Source organism: Syngnathus acus, chromosome 5 (assembly GCF_901709675.1).
Source record: "Syngnathus acus chromosome 5, fSynAcu1.2, whole genome shotgun sequence".
In the NCBI taxonomy this organism is placed as follows: domain Eukaryota; kingdom Metazoa; phylum Chordata; class Actinopteri; order Syngnathiformes; family Syngnathidae; genus Syngnathus; species Syngnathus acus.
In genome coordinates, this window is record NC_051091.1 from 9516871 (window position 1) to 9530764 (window position 13894).

Consider the following 13894-nt stretch of genomic DNA (forward strand, 5'->3'; position numbering starts at 1 on the left):
ATGTAGGGAATAAAAGTAAAAACTTGTCCGAAAAATAAATATTCAAGTAAATAACCATTGTTCATTCAGCATGACTTCCAAGTAAAAAGTTCACATGTGCGTGACCCAAGTCCATTGTCTGCTGCCATACACACACACACACACACACACACACACACACACACATGTTCAAGTACACAAATAATCATTCTGACTAAAAGATGACTCACGCGCACTCACACACATTAATTCACTTGGATGGCGTGACATGTTATCACAGCTGTGGTTGCGTCATGTGCCTACATGATAATTGATTTGGTGCAGTCAAACTTTCTACTCCAAAAAGAGGAGTCGTATCTTATCTCCATTCGGAATCGCAACTGCCCTTAATACCAAGTCAATTCGTTGAGCGACCGTCTTAAGATACAAGTTACTTTTGTTTCATAAAAAAACATTCATCTCTCAAATCATCTTTTCCTATTGTAATGAATGGAAACGCTGTTAATCTGTTCCAGCCTCCAAACAAAACTACAAAAAATGTTTGTGTTTTTATTAAGAAAAATAGCACTCTGTAATATTGTACTTTCCAAAAATGATCCATTAAATAAATAGTAAATGTAGAATGAAATAGAATGCAATAGAGGCTTTGCAGCTGACGTCATCAAGCTACCCACATTAGCTTGGCGGCCATCTTGGCGGTCAACTTTTCAGTGCCGGTTAACGACTCACACACGCTTTCTTGTTATATGAGCTTAAAAATGCCGGATACCTGCTGTGCTGTTGGATGTAGCAATAGACGAGGCGATAAACCAAATCTTAGCTTCTATAGATTTCCGGCGAACATGAAAAAACGTGATAAATGGATCGCGGATATTCGTCGTGAACGATGGAAACCTACGATTTACACAAGGATATGCAATGAGGACTTCATATCAGGTATGTAAACAAACTATTCACCCCTGATTTGTTTCACAAAATGTGAAATAATACAATATGGGATGATACAAATATGATTGTTGAAAATGCTGGGTGCATTTTTAGAAAGGCAGCAAGGCAGGGAATGGGATGATTTCTTCAGTTCACCCCCCCGTTTTTATTTTGTTTATTTTTTCATGATGCTTCATCTGATTGGCTTGAAAACGTTATCAATGTAAATATTGAACTTCATATTGGAATTGAACAATTAATTCTCGAGTGAATGCATTAGGAAATTCCCCCAAAAATTATTATGAACCTTGTGAAACAATTTTTTTTTTAATGTAGCATTTTTTAACAAGAGGGTTTTTGTTACTTCATTTGGCACAAGGTAAAATCTACATTGGCAAAGTTTTCAAGCCATTGGCACAAGGTTAAAAATTTTATTGGTTAAGTTTTCAAGCCAATCAGATGTAGCATCATGCAAAAATAAACAAAAAATAAAAATGGTAGCAACTTGAACAGACAGGTACAGTATCTGAATGATTTCACTCTATTCAGTTTTTTAATATGTCAAGTTATGAAATGCCATTACAAAACAAATCGACGAGGTAATTATAAATATCTGGATATGAGCGTTCAGGCAGGTCGGCTGTTGCAAAATGCTCGGGCGATTTTAGCATGCTTCTCGGTAAAAGGTACGGATCCGTTGTGCCAACAAGGTTCAACTTCTCTCTGTAACGTTTCTTGGAGTCTTCATCCAAATGCCTAACTTCGTTGGATAGCAAATCAGCCATAATTCGTTAGAAATCGGTGAAAACGTAGCGCAGAAATCAGACAATCCATACAAACACGTAGGAACGAGCCGACGAGTTGACCGCCAAGATGGCGGCATAACACAAAATCACGTGATAAAACCACGTGACTGCAAAGCCTCTATAGAATGAAATTAAGTTTATACATGCCTGGTTAGTTCAGGTTTTGGTGTTATCTAAAAAAAAATGTGTTTTAACAAAATAAATTAAGCATTCATATCAGTAAAGTGACAATATTCAGCTTTAACAAAATAGCAGCACTAGCAATACTAAACTAGCATTAGCACGGCAAACAAGACAATGTTAGCCATGGTTGTTACATCTGTAGCATGGATTATTTATAATGGAGTATGTATGTATAATACTAAAAGTAACTGGATTGAAGTTTTATTTCTAAGAATGTAAGGACGATTGAAAATCAAAGCGGTTGTATATACTTACCAGTCGAGCACAACTTTTGTTAACTTTGCATTGTTTCTTACTCTCCCGTCATTATTTCTCAGGATCTCTCTTCAATTCCAAGTCAGGGTACCACTGTACGTTTTTGGTTTAAATGCTAAGGGAGGATTATAAAGAGTTCAATTAGTTCAACATTTTCTGCAATACAGCAACTTAATAATGTGTTTTTCGCTGACTGTATCATCGAACAGATAATTGTTGTTTTTTTAGTGACTCTTGCTTGACTCATTCTGACCTTCATATTACAATGAAGAGGATTGAAAAGAAAAAAATGAAGTCATCACTTAACAGAAAACATTCCTTTTTGAGGTCATCCATTCCTGGGACCATAAAACAAAGCACATGTATAAGCAAATATATTCCGGGCATATAAATCCCTGAAACCTACGAAGACCATGCTGTCTCAGTACATGAGGTAAAGTTACAGGCAAACTCTAAGTGCATGCTGAGAGAGAATGTTCCGTTTAAAATTCGGTGCCTTCAGCCACTTAGAGAATATACACTTTGGTTGTTATTGGTTATTTTGCTTTAAGAGGTGCTTCTTTCACAGAGGCACCATTATTTCCCTGCTCCCGGCACAAAATCACACGGAGCAACTTACAGTATTTCATCTGTTAGACTAAAGCATAGGTGTCAAAGTCAAAGCCCGGGGGCCAGATACGGTCCGCCAAATCATTTAATGTGGCCCTCGACGACAAATTGTGCATCAACTTCATCTACCAATACGACAGTTACAAATTGTCTTCACTTTTAAAAAAATACAGATATTACTAGCAATTTTTGTTACCATTGATCTTTTAAAAGTATTTTAACTATTCTTACTAGTCTCCAGTTTCAAACTTAGTTACTCATCAGTTTGTTGACGGTAGTAATGGCCCTCCGAAGGAAACTATGACTATGATGCGGCCCTCGACAAAAATGAGTTTGACACCTCTGGACCAAAGGATGGCTGATTATCCATAAGCATACGTTGAAACGAGTCTGTTTGGTAGGCCGTCCTCGATGTTTCCTCTGAAAACAATAAATAGACAAAAGCAAGTGAAGCAATTCATGTCCAACTGTGATCTGGTGGGATTGTATATTGTATAAACATCAACTTACCAGACAATAATTCTCAAACTTGTTTGGTTGCATTTCAGATCTAAAATTATTGTGGTGGTTCGCCCCGAGAACCAGACATTACAGATGCACAGAAAAAGTATGGAAAGCAAAGTTGACACTGTTTAATGCACAATAAGATATTTTCATGGCATCATTTTAATATTGGAATTACATTGACTTGTACATCTCGGACAAATCCACACGCTATAAATGATAGTAGTCCCCAAGTATCAGGCTCACTATGTTCTGAGATGATCAATTAAGAGGACAGCAGACAAGTAAAAGTCATCTGCGTGCGGAATGATTAACGAGGGCAAAAATCACCCTAATGTCCATTTTGACAGTCCAACAAATGAAGCAAAGGGGCTTCTAATGGCTATTTCAGACCGTCATCCATGGATGCACACAGACACATAAAACAAACACTTGAAGAAATATTTTTCTTTTCTTTTTTCTTTTTTTTTTAATTTGCAAACTGAGACAAAATAAAGAACCTTTTCCTTAGTGCATCGCAATGATTTGCTTCATGAGGCCCTCTCCTATGGAGGACTAAAAGAGCCAAAATTAAATCAATAAATCCATCCAAAATATGCTGACATATTTCAGTGTTATTTATTTACTAAATTAAATGAATTCATGACACTTTATTGATTAAATATATATTAAATATATATTATTTAATGATTGAATTTGGGCTCTTGGGGTCATCCATACTCTTTTGGTTCCCACGTTTTACATGCTCAAGCATATTTGGCACTCTTTCAAAGGGGAAGTAACCCCATAGTTGGAAAAGCAGGCCAATGTAGACATCATGTAGGCGGACTCACGCACACACAAATGTGTGCAGTTCTGAACCGTACATGGACAGTGCACCCGCCTCCCCTCGGTGGCAATGATAGTCTTGTATTTAAAAACAAACAAACAAAAGAGCACGTACAGAATATCGATATAGTATATATATGGTATTTATTTTGTAGCATGACCATGAGGTTTTTGTGTTTAGCGAGTATGACACGAAATGGTCCAAATGATTCAATTGCCCTGATGAGGATGACGTGTCACTTTTTGTCTGCTTCTCTTTCTGACTTCCCATTTCAACATAGAAAAGGTGCTTGCAAACAAACGAAAATAACAAAAAGGCAAATCAATGCCAAAAGTAGTTGCCACATTCCCCATAAGTTGATCTGATACGGAATCAGGTTGATATAATGACTTTAATGCTACGGTATGCTAATTTGTCCTGAAAATTATTCATTTGCTAGAAATAACGTACCGTTGTTCAACAAGCAATTTTTGTAATGTAAAGATTTTTATGCCTTAACTCAAAGGTTGGGAAACACTAATGACCATTTGTTTATTAAAACGTTTTTAGATTTAAATCATCAAGTCAGTTTAGCTCACAATTGGTTGTTGGCAAGCTAATGTTCATGTAAAATGTTATCTTCTTAACCAAATAATAGTTGATGAATTATTAAGCCAAGACACGGATTCGAACAGCCATGAAAAATAGAGTAGAAAAAATAGACTTATGTGTTGGGAAAAGCGACTACTGGAAGTCTACGCACATTGTTAGCAAACTGTGATTCAATAAACCAAGCGTATCCTTTGTGTTTATCTTTTCTTGTTTACACTTACACAAGACAACCAGAGTAGGATCAGATGAGCCTATACGGTGCAGAGATGCACGTTCAGTCTCCGTGCCACTCAATGAATCAGCTTTCAAAATCAACAATACAGGCATGAGGGTGGAATTATAAATGAGTAAATCCCCAAATGTCAAACCGTTACCTTTTTTTTTTTTCTGACAACAGGCTGACCCCATCAATGTGTTTGCCCCGGCGTCCATATGAAAGGCACAGTGAGAAAACTCTTGAAATGGACTTCTAGATAATACAATTTCATGTTTTAACGGTAAACAGAGCAAGCCCTTTTGGTTTAACAACCCGCTTGATAAATTGAGTTTGAGGAACTTTGCGAGGAGAGTTGTTATCTTGCCCTTCAGATAACACAGGCAGAAGCTATTGTGACCGCGGGGCCTCCGGGGTGTCGGATGCCTGAGGCATAAACACCCGAGACTGAGAAGTGACACGCTTTGACGGCGTCAGCTGTCATCGAGAGCCACTTGGTAAGATCACGTGAATGCGCCTCAACTACTAATTCATATGGTCACTGGATATTAGATGTAGCTACATGGGTGGTGATGAGGTTATGTACACGGTGACGTCATGAATAACCTTTTGAGAACCATCTCGTGATATCACTCAAGGCCAAAGATGAATTTTTAGGCAATGGGGACTCAGTGCAGGGTTTCCACAAACATTTTCAGCTCAAAAGCCAAACTTGCAGGAGTATAATATGCAGTGGCATAACGTCAGCATTTACAGCGATGCCTTGAGATGGTTTTGTTTTGACTTGCGAGGAAAAATTAACTCGACTCACTTCACAACAAGCAGCAGTTAGCAAAAGTGCCAAATTTGTCAAAAAAGCAGCTTTTGTCTGTTTATTGCTCCTCTCAGTTGAGGTTTACTATCAAACTAAATATGAAAGAGAATGAAATGTGCATTTAAAACATGCACATATAGCTTTCGATAAGTCCCTTTAGTTTATGGCGAACAAATAATGCAAAATGTCAACAGGATATTAGAAAAGCATTGGCGTCGTGGTGTTAGAAGTTATAACCCTTTAAGCAATAGACATTTGGCAAAAATGTAGCACATTTAGGGAAGAGATAACAGTACTCACAAACACATATTCTTTATCCTCTACGAAGAATGACACAAATTACAATATTACAGTGGCCTTCTTAGGAAATTTGACCGGTCCATGTATGGCTAGGTCCGTATTATACGTATTGTTATACTGCCCCCAGGTGGCCAAGAAGCGCTCACCAGAAGGAACACCACAATGTCCCCTGACTGGTGCTAGTTTTCTTACGAAAAAAAAAGATTGATGAAGTCATGGATGAGTTAAACACCCCTCTCAAGGCACAACTGCACTGACCAATAAATAACTAAAAACAGACTTCTGACCATAAATGCTGGAAACCCTGACCAAGTTTATGGCACTGAAATGACAATTTAAGCACATCATACAATCATGAAAAATAATATCAAGGCTGAAATGTGAACATCAACACAATGGACTGAAGATTGACACAACAGTCAAGTAGGTAGATGTCATGGAGCTCAATATGCTGTAGACTGCTACTTCACTCTTCACACATTGGTCTACTATGACGAAACAAGATAAGACCCTTTTAGAGTTTGTAAACAATGTGACGTCATATGTGGGGCGTGGCTTAGCCGGAGGCAAAAACAGCCTTGCATGCTCACTTGAAAACTATGATTAGCATATTTCAACAGCATTTACAGCGGAATGAATGTATAAAAAAAAAAAATTCATTCAGCTGATTATGTGAGTATACCGACACTCTACGACCGTAAATGTTACTTTAGAAAGTAGGCTCTGACTGATAGGACAATATTTACCTCACTCACTGGATAGAAGATTTAACAGGACTGCCCAATGTGTATGGAGGGCCGAAGGTACTGAATATAAATAAATAAATATATAAATAAATAAATCAGGAACTTATTACCGTTTTTTCCATGTATAATGCGCCCCCATGTATAATACGCACCCTAAAAATGGCATGTTGATGCTGGAAAAAAGCCTGTACCCATGTATAATACGCACCCAAATTTTGACTCCTACTTAAGTCCGTAAACGTAAAAGGATTTCAGAAAAAAGATCATCTTTGGGAACAACCGGATGTTATTCTGCCGGTCAGTATCACTGCGCATGCGCTAGCAAACTCAATAGCGTAGAAAAAAAATAATAACAAAAAAAAAATTGTACCCATGTATAATGCGCACCCCAGACTTTAGGACAATAAATTAGTTACATTTTGCGCATTATAAATGGAAAAAAACGGTAATTAATTAGTGAATTAATTAATAGACATAAAAAAAAGGTGAATCTGAAGTACAACATAGTGAATTTATCATGATTGGAAATAACAAATAACCAATGAGACGCAAAAAAAATGGTTGAAAGCAAAAAGCAAACAAGCATTTGAGGGTTGATGAATTTGAAACGCAAAGGCATGTGTTGTCTCGAATTTCCCCACCAGTGAGTCTTGCCTCTGATGACCTAAGTTGTTAGTAAAATCATCAAGTTAATAATAATTAAGTTTTGGCCAAAAAAAGGAGGGTAAAATACCGTCACTAAACTTACACTCTTCAGACATAAGAACATGATAATGCTACTTAGCATACCTTACAATAGATGGCCAAAAACAAAATTGCACAAACACACACGCGCGCACACACACAGCAGGTTGTCCTAAAGACAAGGACAGTCACTCACATGGGCTATTGTCTGTTTGTAATGCAATCTCTATGTACACGTAGCAGCAAACATTTCCATACATCACTCCAATATGGCGGCTGATGGATGGATGAGGTGAAGTGTGCACTTTTTTTTTTTTTTTTTACTCCCCCTTATTTTTCTTATCATTTCTAGAGCCCTACTCGTTTTCTACAATTGGCACCTTGTTTTTTCCTAATATATATATATTGGCATATTGGCACTTAAAATAAAGTCTCTTCTCTTAACATAGACGAGTAAAACTTTGGTCTCCAGATTAACTGGATTACCCAAAAAAATGCTGGTTGTCACACAGAACATAATAGTAATACACTTAATTAGTCGAGAGGACTAATAAATAGATAAACCAATCAATAAATAAATATCAGACTAATCCGTGGATAACAGTGATGAGCAATACAAAAAGGTAGCTTTGGTTACCTTTTGACGCAAACCGTTCGTACCTAATGCTGGGCAGAATTTCAAATCATCACATTTTAGGCGAGGCGAATACGATTAATGCCACTGTGAATTTGTCGAAGTGCAAATGCTGGCTATAAAGTACAGTTATGTGGCCCCTTTTTTTCCTTAAATGAGAAAGCTGTGGCTCAGCTGGAGTGGATGTTGAAATCATGAGCATCCTCACTTGACTTGTCAAAAGTGCATTATGGTGTGTTGTGGATGGAGGTGCGATGAAGGGTGATATGCTACTTGGGAGAGGGACGAGGCTCAGCGGATTCACTTTGTGCTACTTGTCCCTTCATCTTAGTTGGATTCTCCAAAAACAACCTCTCAACCTCAATTGGTTCTTTTTTTTTCTTCTTTTCTTTTCTTATGGGTGATTGTGAAAACTCTCCCTAAAACCTGAAGAATACAATTCCATAGGATTGTGTGCAAACTGCTCTACTGGCATATACGAATAAATAACCTGTTTCCACCGGCCGCGAGGTACGGACAAAGGCCAGAAAGTTCTTGGAAAAATAAACAGGAGGCTACACCTCAGTATGTGTCTGGCCTCTTATGAGGAAGTGAGTAGCTGTCACGTGGATGTGCTAGATGGGGAAGTACTTGAACGCAACAATAGAGGGGAAATGGTGAGAGGGAGTCATAATTAAGTTACACAAAGGAAATGGCTGCTCCCACTTCACGCCGACGCCTCCCTCCGTTCTCCTTGCTCAGCATATTGCCAATACGCTCGGTCGTTTCGAAACCAAGCAAACGGTATTTGCACTCGAGAGTGGCAATTTCGGAGAGAGCGTCACGACACGGTGAATAAATAACAGCATAAAATGGCAAGAGGTTCCCTTTCATACACACAGATACAGTAGGGTTGCTAATCTGGTACCTGTACTGTCTTAGTCAGCTCCGCAGTGGAAATGGCCGGATGACAGTGACGAATCCAGTGTGCTAAAATGAGGATGAGCCTTTCATCTGTCGTCTTGTCTGCTGCTCACGATCCACGTGGTTTACAGAGGCAGGTCTGTGCTGTTGTGACGGGTCTTTCTGGAAGTGCCATCATCCCTGGGCAGAGCTTTTTGCAGGTTGGACATGGCCGCCGTCTTCTTCAGGTCGATGACCGCGTAGCATTCGCTGCGGCGGGGTGCCGGTGGGCCGCACTTTTGGGGCGGCAGGCGCTGGTGCGGCCCCCCGCCGGCGCCGAGAGCTTGGCAGGGACTTTCTCCCTCAAGGTCCACCTGGATGTAGTTCAGCTGCCGCGACGGAGGCATGTGCCCGTGCTCGCAGACTCCGACCCCTGACCTCGAGCGCCTGCGGAAGTCAAAGTTAAATATGCGCCCTCCTCTGTCGGGCTGACATGGTCGTGGATGCGGGGGGCAGCTGTGTCGCATTCTGGGCGGCTGCACCTGTTCTGTGTTGACATAGTTCTGCAGGGCATCTCTGTGGATGCCCCGCCCGTCCGGGTGGTACCCGTTGTTCGTCTCGGGCTCTTCCGAAAACTCGTACTCATCAAAGTCTTCCTCCTCCTCTTCGTATTCCTCCTCGTCCGCCTCCTCGTCGTCGTCTTCTTGCTCGTCGTCGCGCTGCAGGGCGCTGTACTCCCACACTGGTGGAAGCGAGGGCAGGTTCTCGTAGTTGAGCAGGGCCGTCCGGCGGTGACCTCCGCCCGTGGCTCTCTCGCACCCGTAGCCCTGCGGGGGAAGCGAAGATGGGCCGTGCGGGTGGAGGAGGCTGTGGGAGTGGCTGTCTCCGGTGCTGCTGCTGCTGCTCGAACCGACCGACTGGGACACGCTGCTGGGACTCAGCCGCTGCTTCCGCCCGCTCCTCAGGCCGTTGATGTTCTCGTAGGTGAGCTCGGCGCCCCGGCAACTGTCAGGGTGCTCGTGGCACGGGTGCCGGTGCGGATGGTGATGGAAATGGTGATAGGAGAGGGAGTTGCACATGTGCATCGAAGGCTCGTCTCCGTCCGTCTCTGAGCCTGTTGCGCCCTCTACTGGCTGAAGGCTGCGGGGGCCGTGAGCGAGCCGCTCCCTCTCCCGCTCTCGTTCCCTTTGCAGTAGATGACGCTGAGCTGGAGTGGGGCCCAGCATGAACTTGACCTCCTGCGACGATGGCTGCATGAACACCTGTGGATCTTGATGCTCCTCGAGGGGACAGCACCGTAGGTTGGACTGTGCGTTCCCTTGGCCCCCGACGCGCGTCGTTTCGGTGAAAGTGCTGGGCCGCACCTCGGGTAGGGAGTGCACACAGTGACGCATGGCCAGATCCCCTTCCATGCTAACAGTGTTCACATAAGTGTGGGTCTGGTGAGAAACAAAGCCACGTTGAAGTCACAACAGATCACAGAGCCCAGACCTGACATCTAACCTGGTCTTCCAAAGCCATCAGATTGTGTCCATGATCCTCAGCAAGGGAAGGCTGGGAGGAATCCCCTCTGATTGGATAACCAGGGTATCCATTGGGAAAAGCCGGCACAGGGAAACCGGGAGCTGAAAGCAAATTTTTTTAAAGCCACCTTACACTAGCAGTGTGTGTGTCTATGTGTGTGTGTGTTTGTGCTGGCCGTGTGACTGACTGTTGGGCGTCTGTGGTGCACGAGACATCTCCATCTCTGGCGTGTGGCCGCTGCCAGACATCATCATGGACTCCTCCACCACGTTGATGCTGTTGCATTGCATCAGCTCCTGGAGCAGGTTGAAGATCTCCTCAGCCCGAGAGCACTTGAAGGCAAATATTCCTAATCAGGAGAACACAACAACAGCACAATTACACAGGCTGATTTTGTTCCGCCACTTCATGAAAAAAAACATGCAGCTAAAGGGTGGAACAATGAATTGATAAAAATAAGAACAATCGATTATTGGAAGTGTTGGCAACGAATTTGAATACCGAATGATTGTGTGGCGTCATTGGATTGTTATGTTCGTCACCCGCTTCATTCAAATTGGAATGGAAATTAAAGCGTGGATAGAAATAACCGTTGAAAAAGAAAACAATGAGCTTCACTCACCCTGTCCAGTCTGGCAACGACGCCCGCTCTCAAAAGAAAACAGGTTGGAGTCGTAGCCGTAGCGGCGCAGGCAGAGGTACGGCCACCTGATGGCGTCCCTCTTACGCGTGTGAAGAATGAGCTCCGTCTGGGTGAGCTCCATGACACCAGAGCCCAGCTCGTTGCCTTCATCGTCCACGTTGATGACCTGGGAATTGCGTATAATATACCGGCCACAAGATGGCAGCAAAGCAAACAAAATGAAGCTCATTTCGCCGTAGTAGTTTTGGCACATATTTCTACATTAGACATTGCTTTTGCCTGAGCACAAAAATATGAATCATGTGAGATTTCATTTGATTGTTTGATTTAGTGTAGTGCACGAACCTTAAACTTGGTGAGATGGTTGTCTCGGCTGGGGTCCCTGTACAGACAGCTCCAACAGCTCCCCATGGCTTCAGCGGGCCAGCTGAAACCTGCCACATGTGACCCGTGCAACATTAGTGACATAACCGTGTGTGTGTGTGTGTGTGAGACAAAATTTTCATCCAACACGCTCATCTTACTCAGCCCAGGCCATCGGTGTGAAGTGACGCGTGCTTCAGTCCCAGGATCTTCTGCTGGGCTTCATCTTTGTTACAAGCCACTTGCTTAGCTGGATGGCGGACATCTTCATGAGAAGCATCATGTTCTTGTCCCTGAAAGCACAAAGAATCACTGACCCTTGCTACCAAAATGTTCAGCCATCTTCTATAGCATTAACTCAAACCAAGAAACATGAGACGCAACATGGAAGGTAGTAGTTTCTGGACTACTTTCTGAACTACTTTTTGCGAAAATGGACTTTGCAAAAAATCTTGGGGACAGCAGAAGAGGACTTTATAGTCAATATAGTCAATTGAGTTCTCAAATTCAGTTCACGGCTGGTATTCTAGCAACCTGGGAAAGACATGTTTGTTTTTAATTACACTCTCTTCCTTGTTCCTCAGTCCGGTTACTTCTTCATTGATTCCCCAAGTCGTAAATCAGGAATCTTTATATTTCCCCACAATCATGAAGATTTCTTTTAATTAATATTAAATATTTGAGATCGTCTGACTCGTTTTGGACCCAATTATTGGGACAAATTCACTGAAACACAGAATAATAGGGGGGAAACCCAATGGCATTCCCATCCAGTGTTGTTAGCAGGACAATGTTGTCATTAAAGTGAAAATAAATCAAGTGTAGCTTACTGGGGTCGAAATATGAAAGCCCAAATCCAAGTTAGTGTGACAGTAAATGATCCCATATATGGCTTACTTGGAACGGAACAGGATGTGACAAATTTGGCATTTGTTATTTCTTTTAGCATCATTAGTCTTTCCACTTAAGAAGAGCTGACTCAGTTCTTGACTCAGCGGCTAAAGTAAATGACTACAAACGTGTTGAGACATCAAGTTTAGCGGGAAGTAGGCGTTTCGAATCTCAAAATCTTCACTGTGCACTTACAGAAAATACAAAAGTGCATGTGCATAACAGCTTGTGTATCACTATGTGAGCAGTCGGCTGATACAATAATGCTGCACCTCACAACATCAAGCAAAGCAAGCCCAGTCACATCTGCCCTAATGGTCACGCTGCAGACTCCCCCTGGCCCCGCCGTATGCGCTCCTCGGCCCGGCCAGCAGAACACATGCACCCCCGCCGCCGCAGTGTGAGCGCTCCGGGCCGGGCCTCCACATCTGACTGGAGCTGGAATCCTCACACGCACGCACGCACGCTCACACACACTCGACTCTGCGCGCTAGCCTACATTACAGACGTGTCACCCAGCCTGAGCCTCAATGGGCTTTTCCCCTCCATCCATCCTTGCATGCATCATCCATGGGAGCACTTGAAGCACAGCCAGCTCGCTCCATTAGCCCCCACCGAGCTCCCAAAGCACGCCGCCCGTGACGCTAAACGGCGCAATGAGCGTCTGTGTGAGGCTACAATAGCACCTAGCAGCACCCAAGTGCAGAAACGACGCTCCGCTACTCACATGTCTGCTGCCACCGTCGATTTGCTCTTTCCGACGCCGAGAGCGCGTGGACGCGGCACGGCAGGTGTCGGCGGCGTCCGGTCGGGGATGTGGAGATCGGCCCGCGGGGACGTAGAGCCGAGATGCGGTGGAAGCCGTAATAATGTTGTTATTTTTCCTCTCTCACCCCCCTCTCTCGCGCTCTAGCTCATTCCCCCCTTATGACGCCCCCCACTACTGCAGCACGGGCCTCTGGCTGGCTGTGTGACATTTGCTGAGCAGCTGCGGGTCAAAGTTGACAGGCAGGCAGACAACGAGGTGGAGGTAGCCGTCAAGAAGGTAAAAAGGCTGGAGGACCGCGGAGGTAGGGAAAGGTGTGCCCAACCGGCGGGGCGGGAGGAGGGGCCACGCAGCCAGCCGCTGTTCGCACTGGAAATAGTCCTCTTATCTGTCAAAGTGTAAGCAAGCAACGTTTACATGTTAAGGCAGTGCTTCTCCAACTTTGTATACCAAGTGAAACCTGTTTTTCATTCAAGATTTTACGAGAAAATTGTATTTTAATGAATCATAATATTATCCATCCATTTTCCGAACCGTTACGAGCGGAAAAAAGTTGTGATACCGTGGAACAAATCACGCACAAAGTTGATAGAGTTATACTGTTATAGAATAACCTCAACGTAATGTATTTTTTTAGGGGTTCAAACTATGGTTAGAGTTTTTAATAGGCTTTCAAATTAAGGTTTCGAACTAGAATTAGGGTTTTTGAAGTAGGGTTTCTAACAAGGGCTTGGGTTTTAAAATAAGGTT

The 13894-nt window shown here is 42.9% G+C and overlaps 1 protein-coding gene across 1 annotated transcript; it reads right to left on the reverse strand.

Moving 5' to 3' along the window:
- Window positions 1-3376: 3376 nt before the first annotated feature.
- Window positions 3377-13464, reverse strand: frs3 (fibroblast growth factor receptor substrate 3). Its single transcript, XM_037252352.1, has 8 exons — window positions 13106-13464; window positions 11649-11780; window positions 11470-11558; window positions 11104-11290; window positions 10669-10830; window positions 10461-10582; window positions 8983-10396; window positions 3377-6499 (listed from the first exon to the last, which is right to left on the reverse strand). Exons 3-7 carry the CDS (start codon window positions 11533-11535, stop codon window positions 9104-9106), a joined length of 1830 nt encoding a protein of 609 aa, XP_037108247.1. The 5' UTR covers window positions 11536-11558; window positions 11649-11780; window positions 13106-13464; the 3' UTR covers window positions 3377-6499; window positions 8983-9103.
- Window positions 13465-13894: the final 430 nt, after the last annotated feature.

Excerpts from the sequence above, each read along its gene's own strand:
- frs3 (XM_037252352.1), bottom strand. The coding sequence starts at position 11,535 with ATGGGGAGCTGTTGGAGCTGTCTGTACAGGGACCCCAGCCGAGACAAC. Across the intron at positions 11,291-11,469 it reads ACCATCTCACCAAGTTTAAG|GTCATCAACGTGGACGATGA; the intron begins GTTCGTGCACTA and ends CGCAATTCCCAG. Across the intron at positions 10,397-10,460 it reads TGATGGCTTTGGAAGACCAG|ACCCACACTTATGTGAACAC; the intron begins GTTAGATGTCAG and ends GTTTCTCACCAG.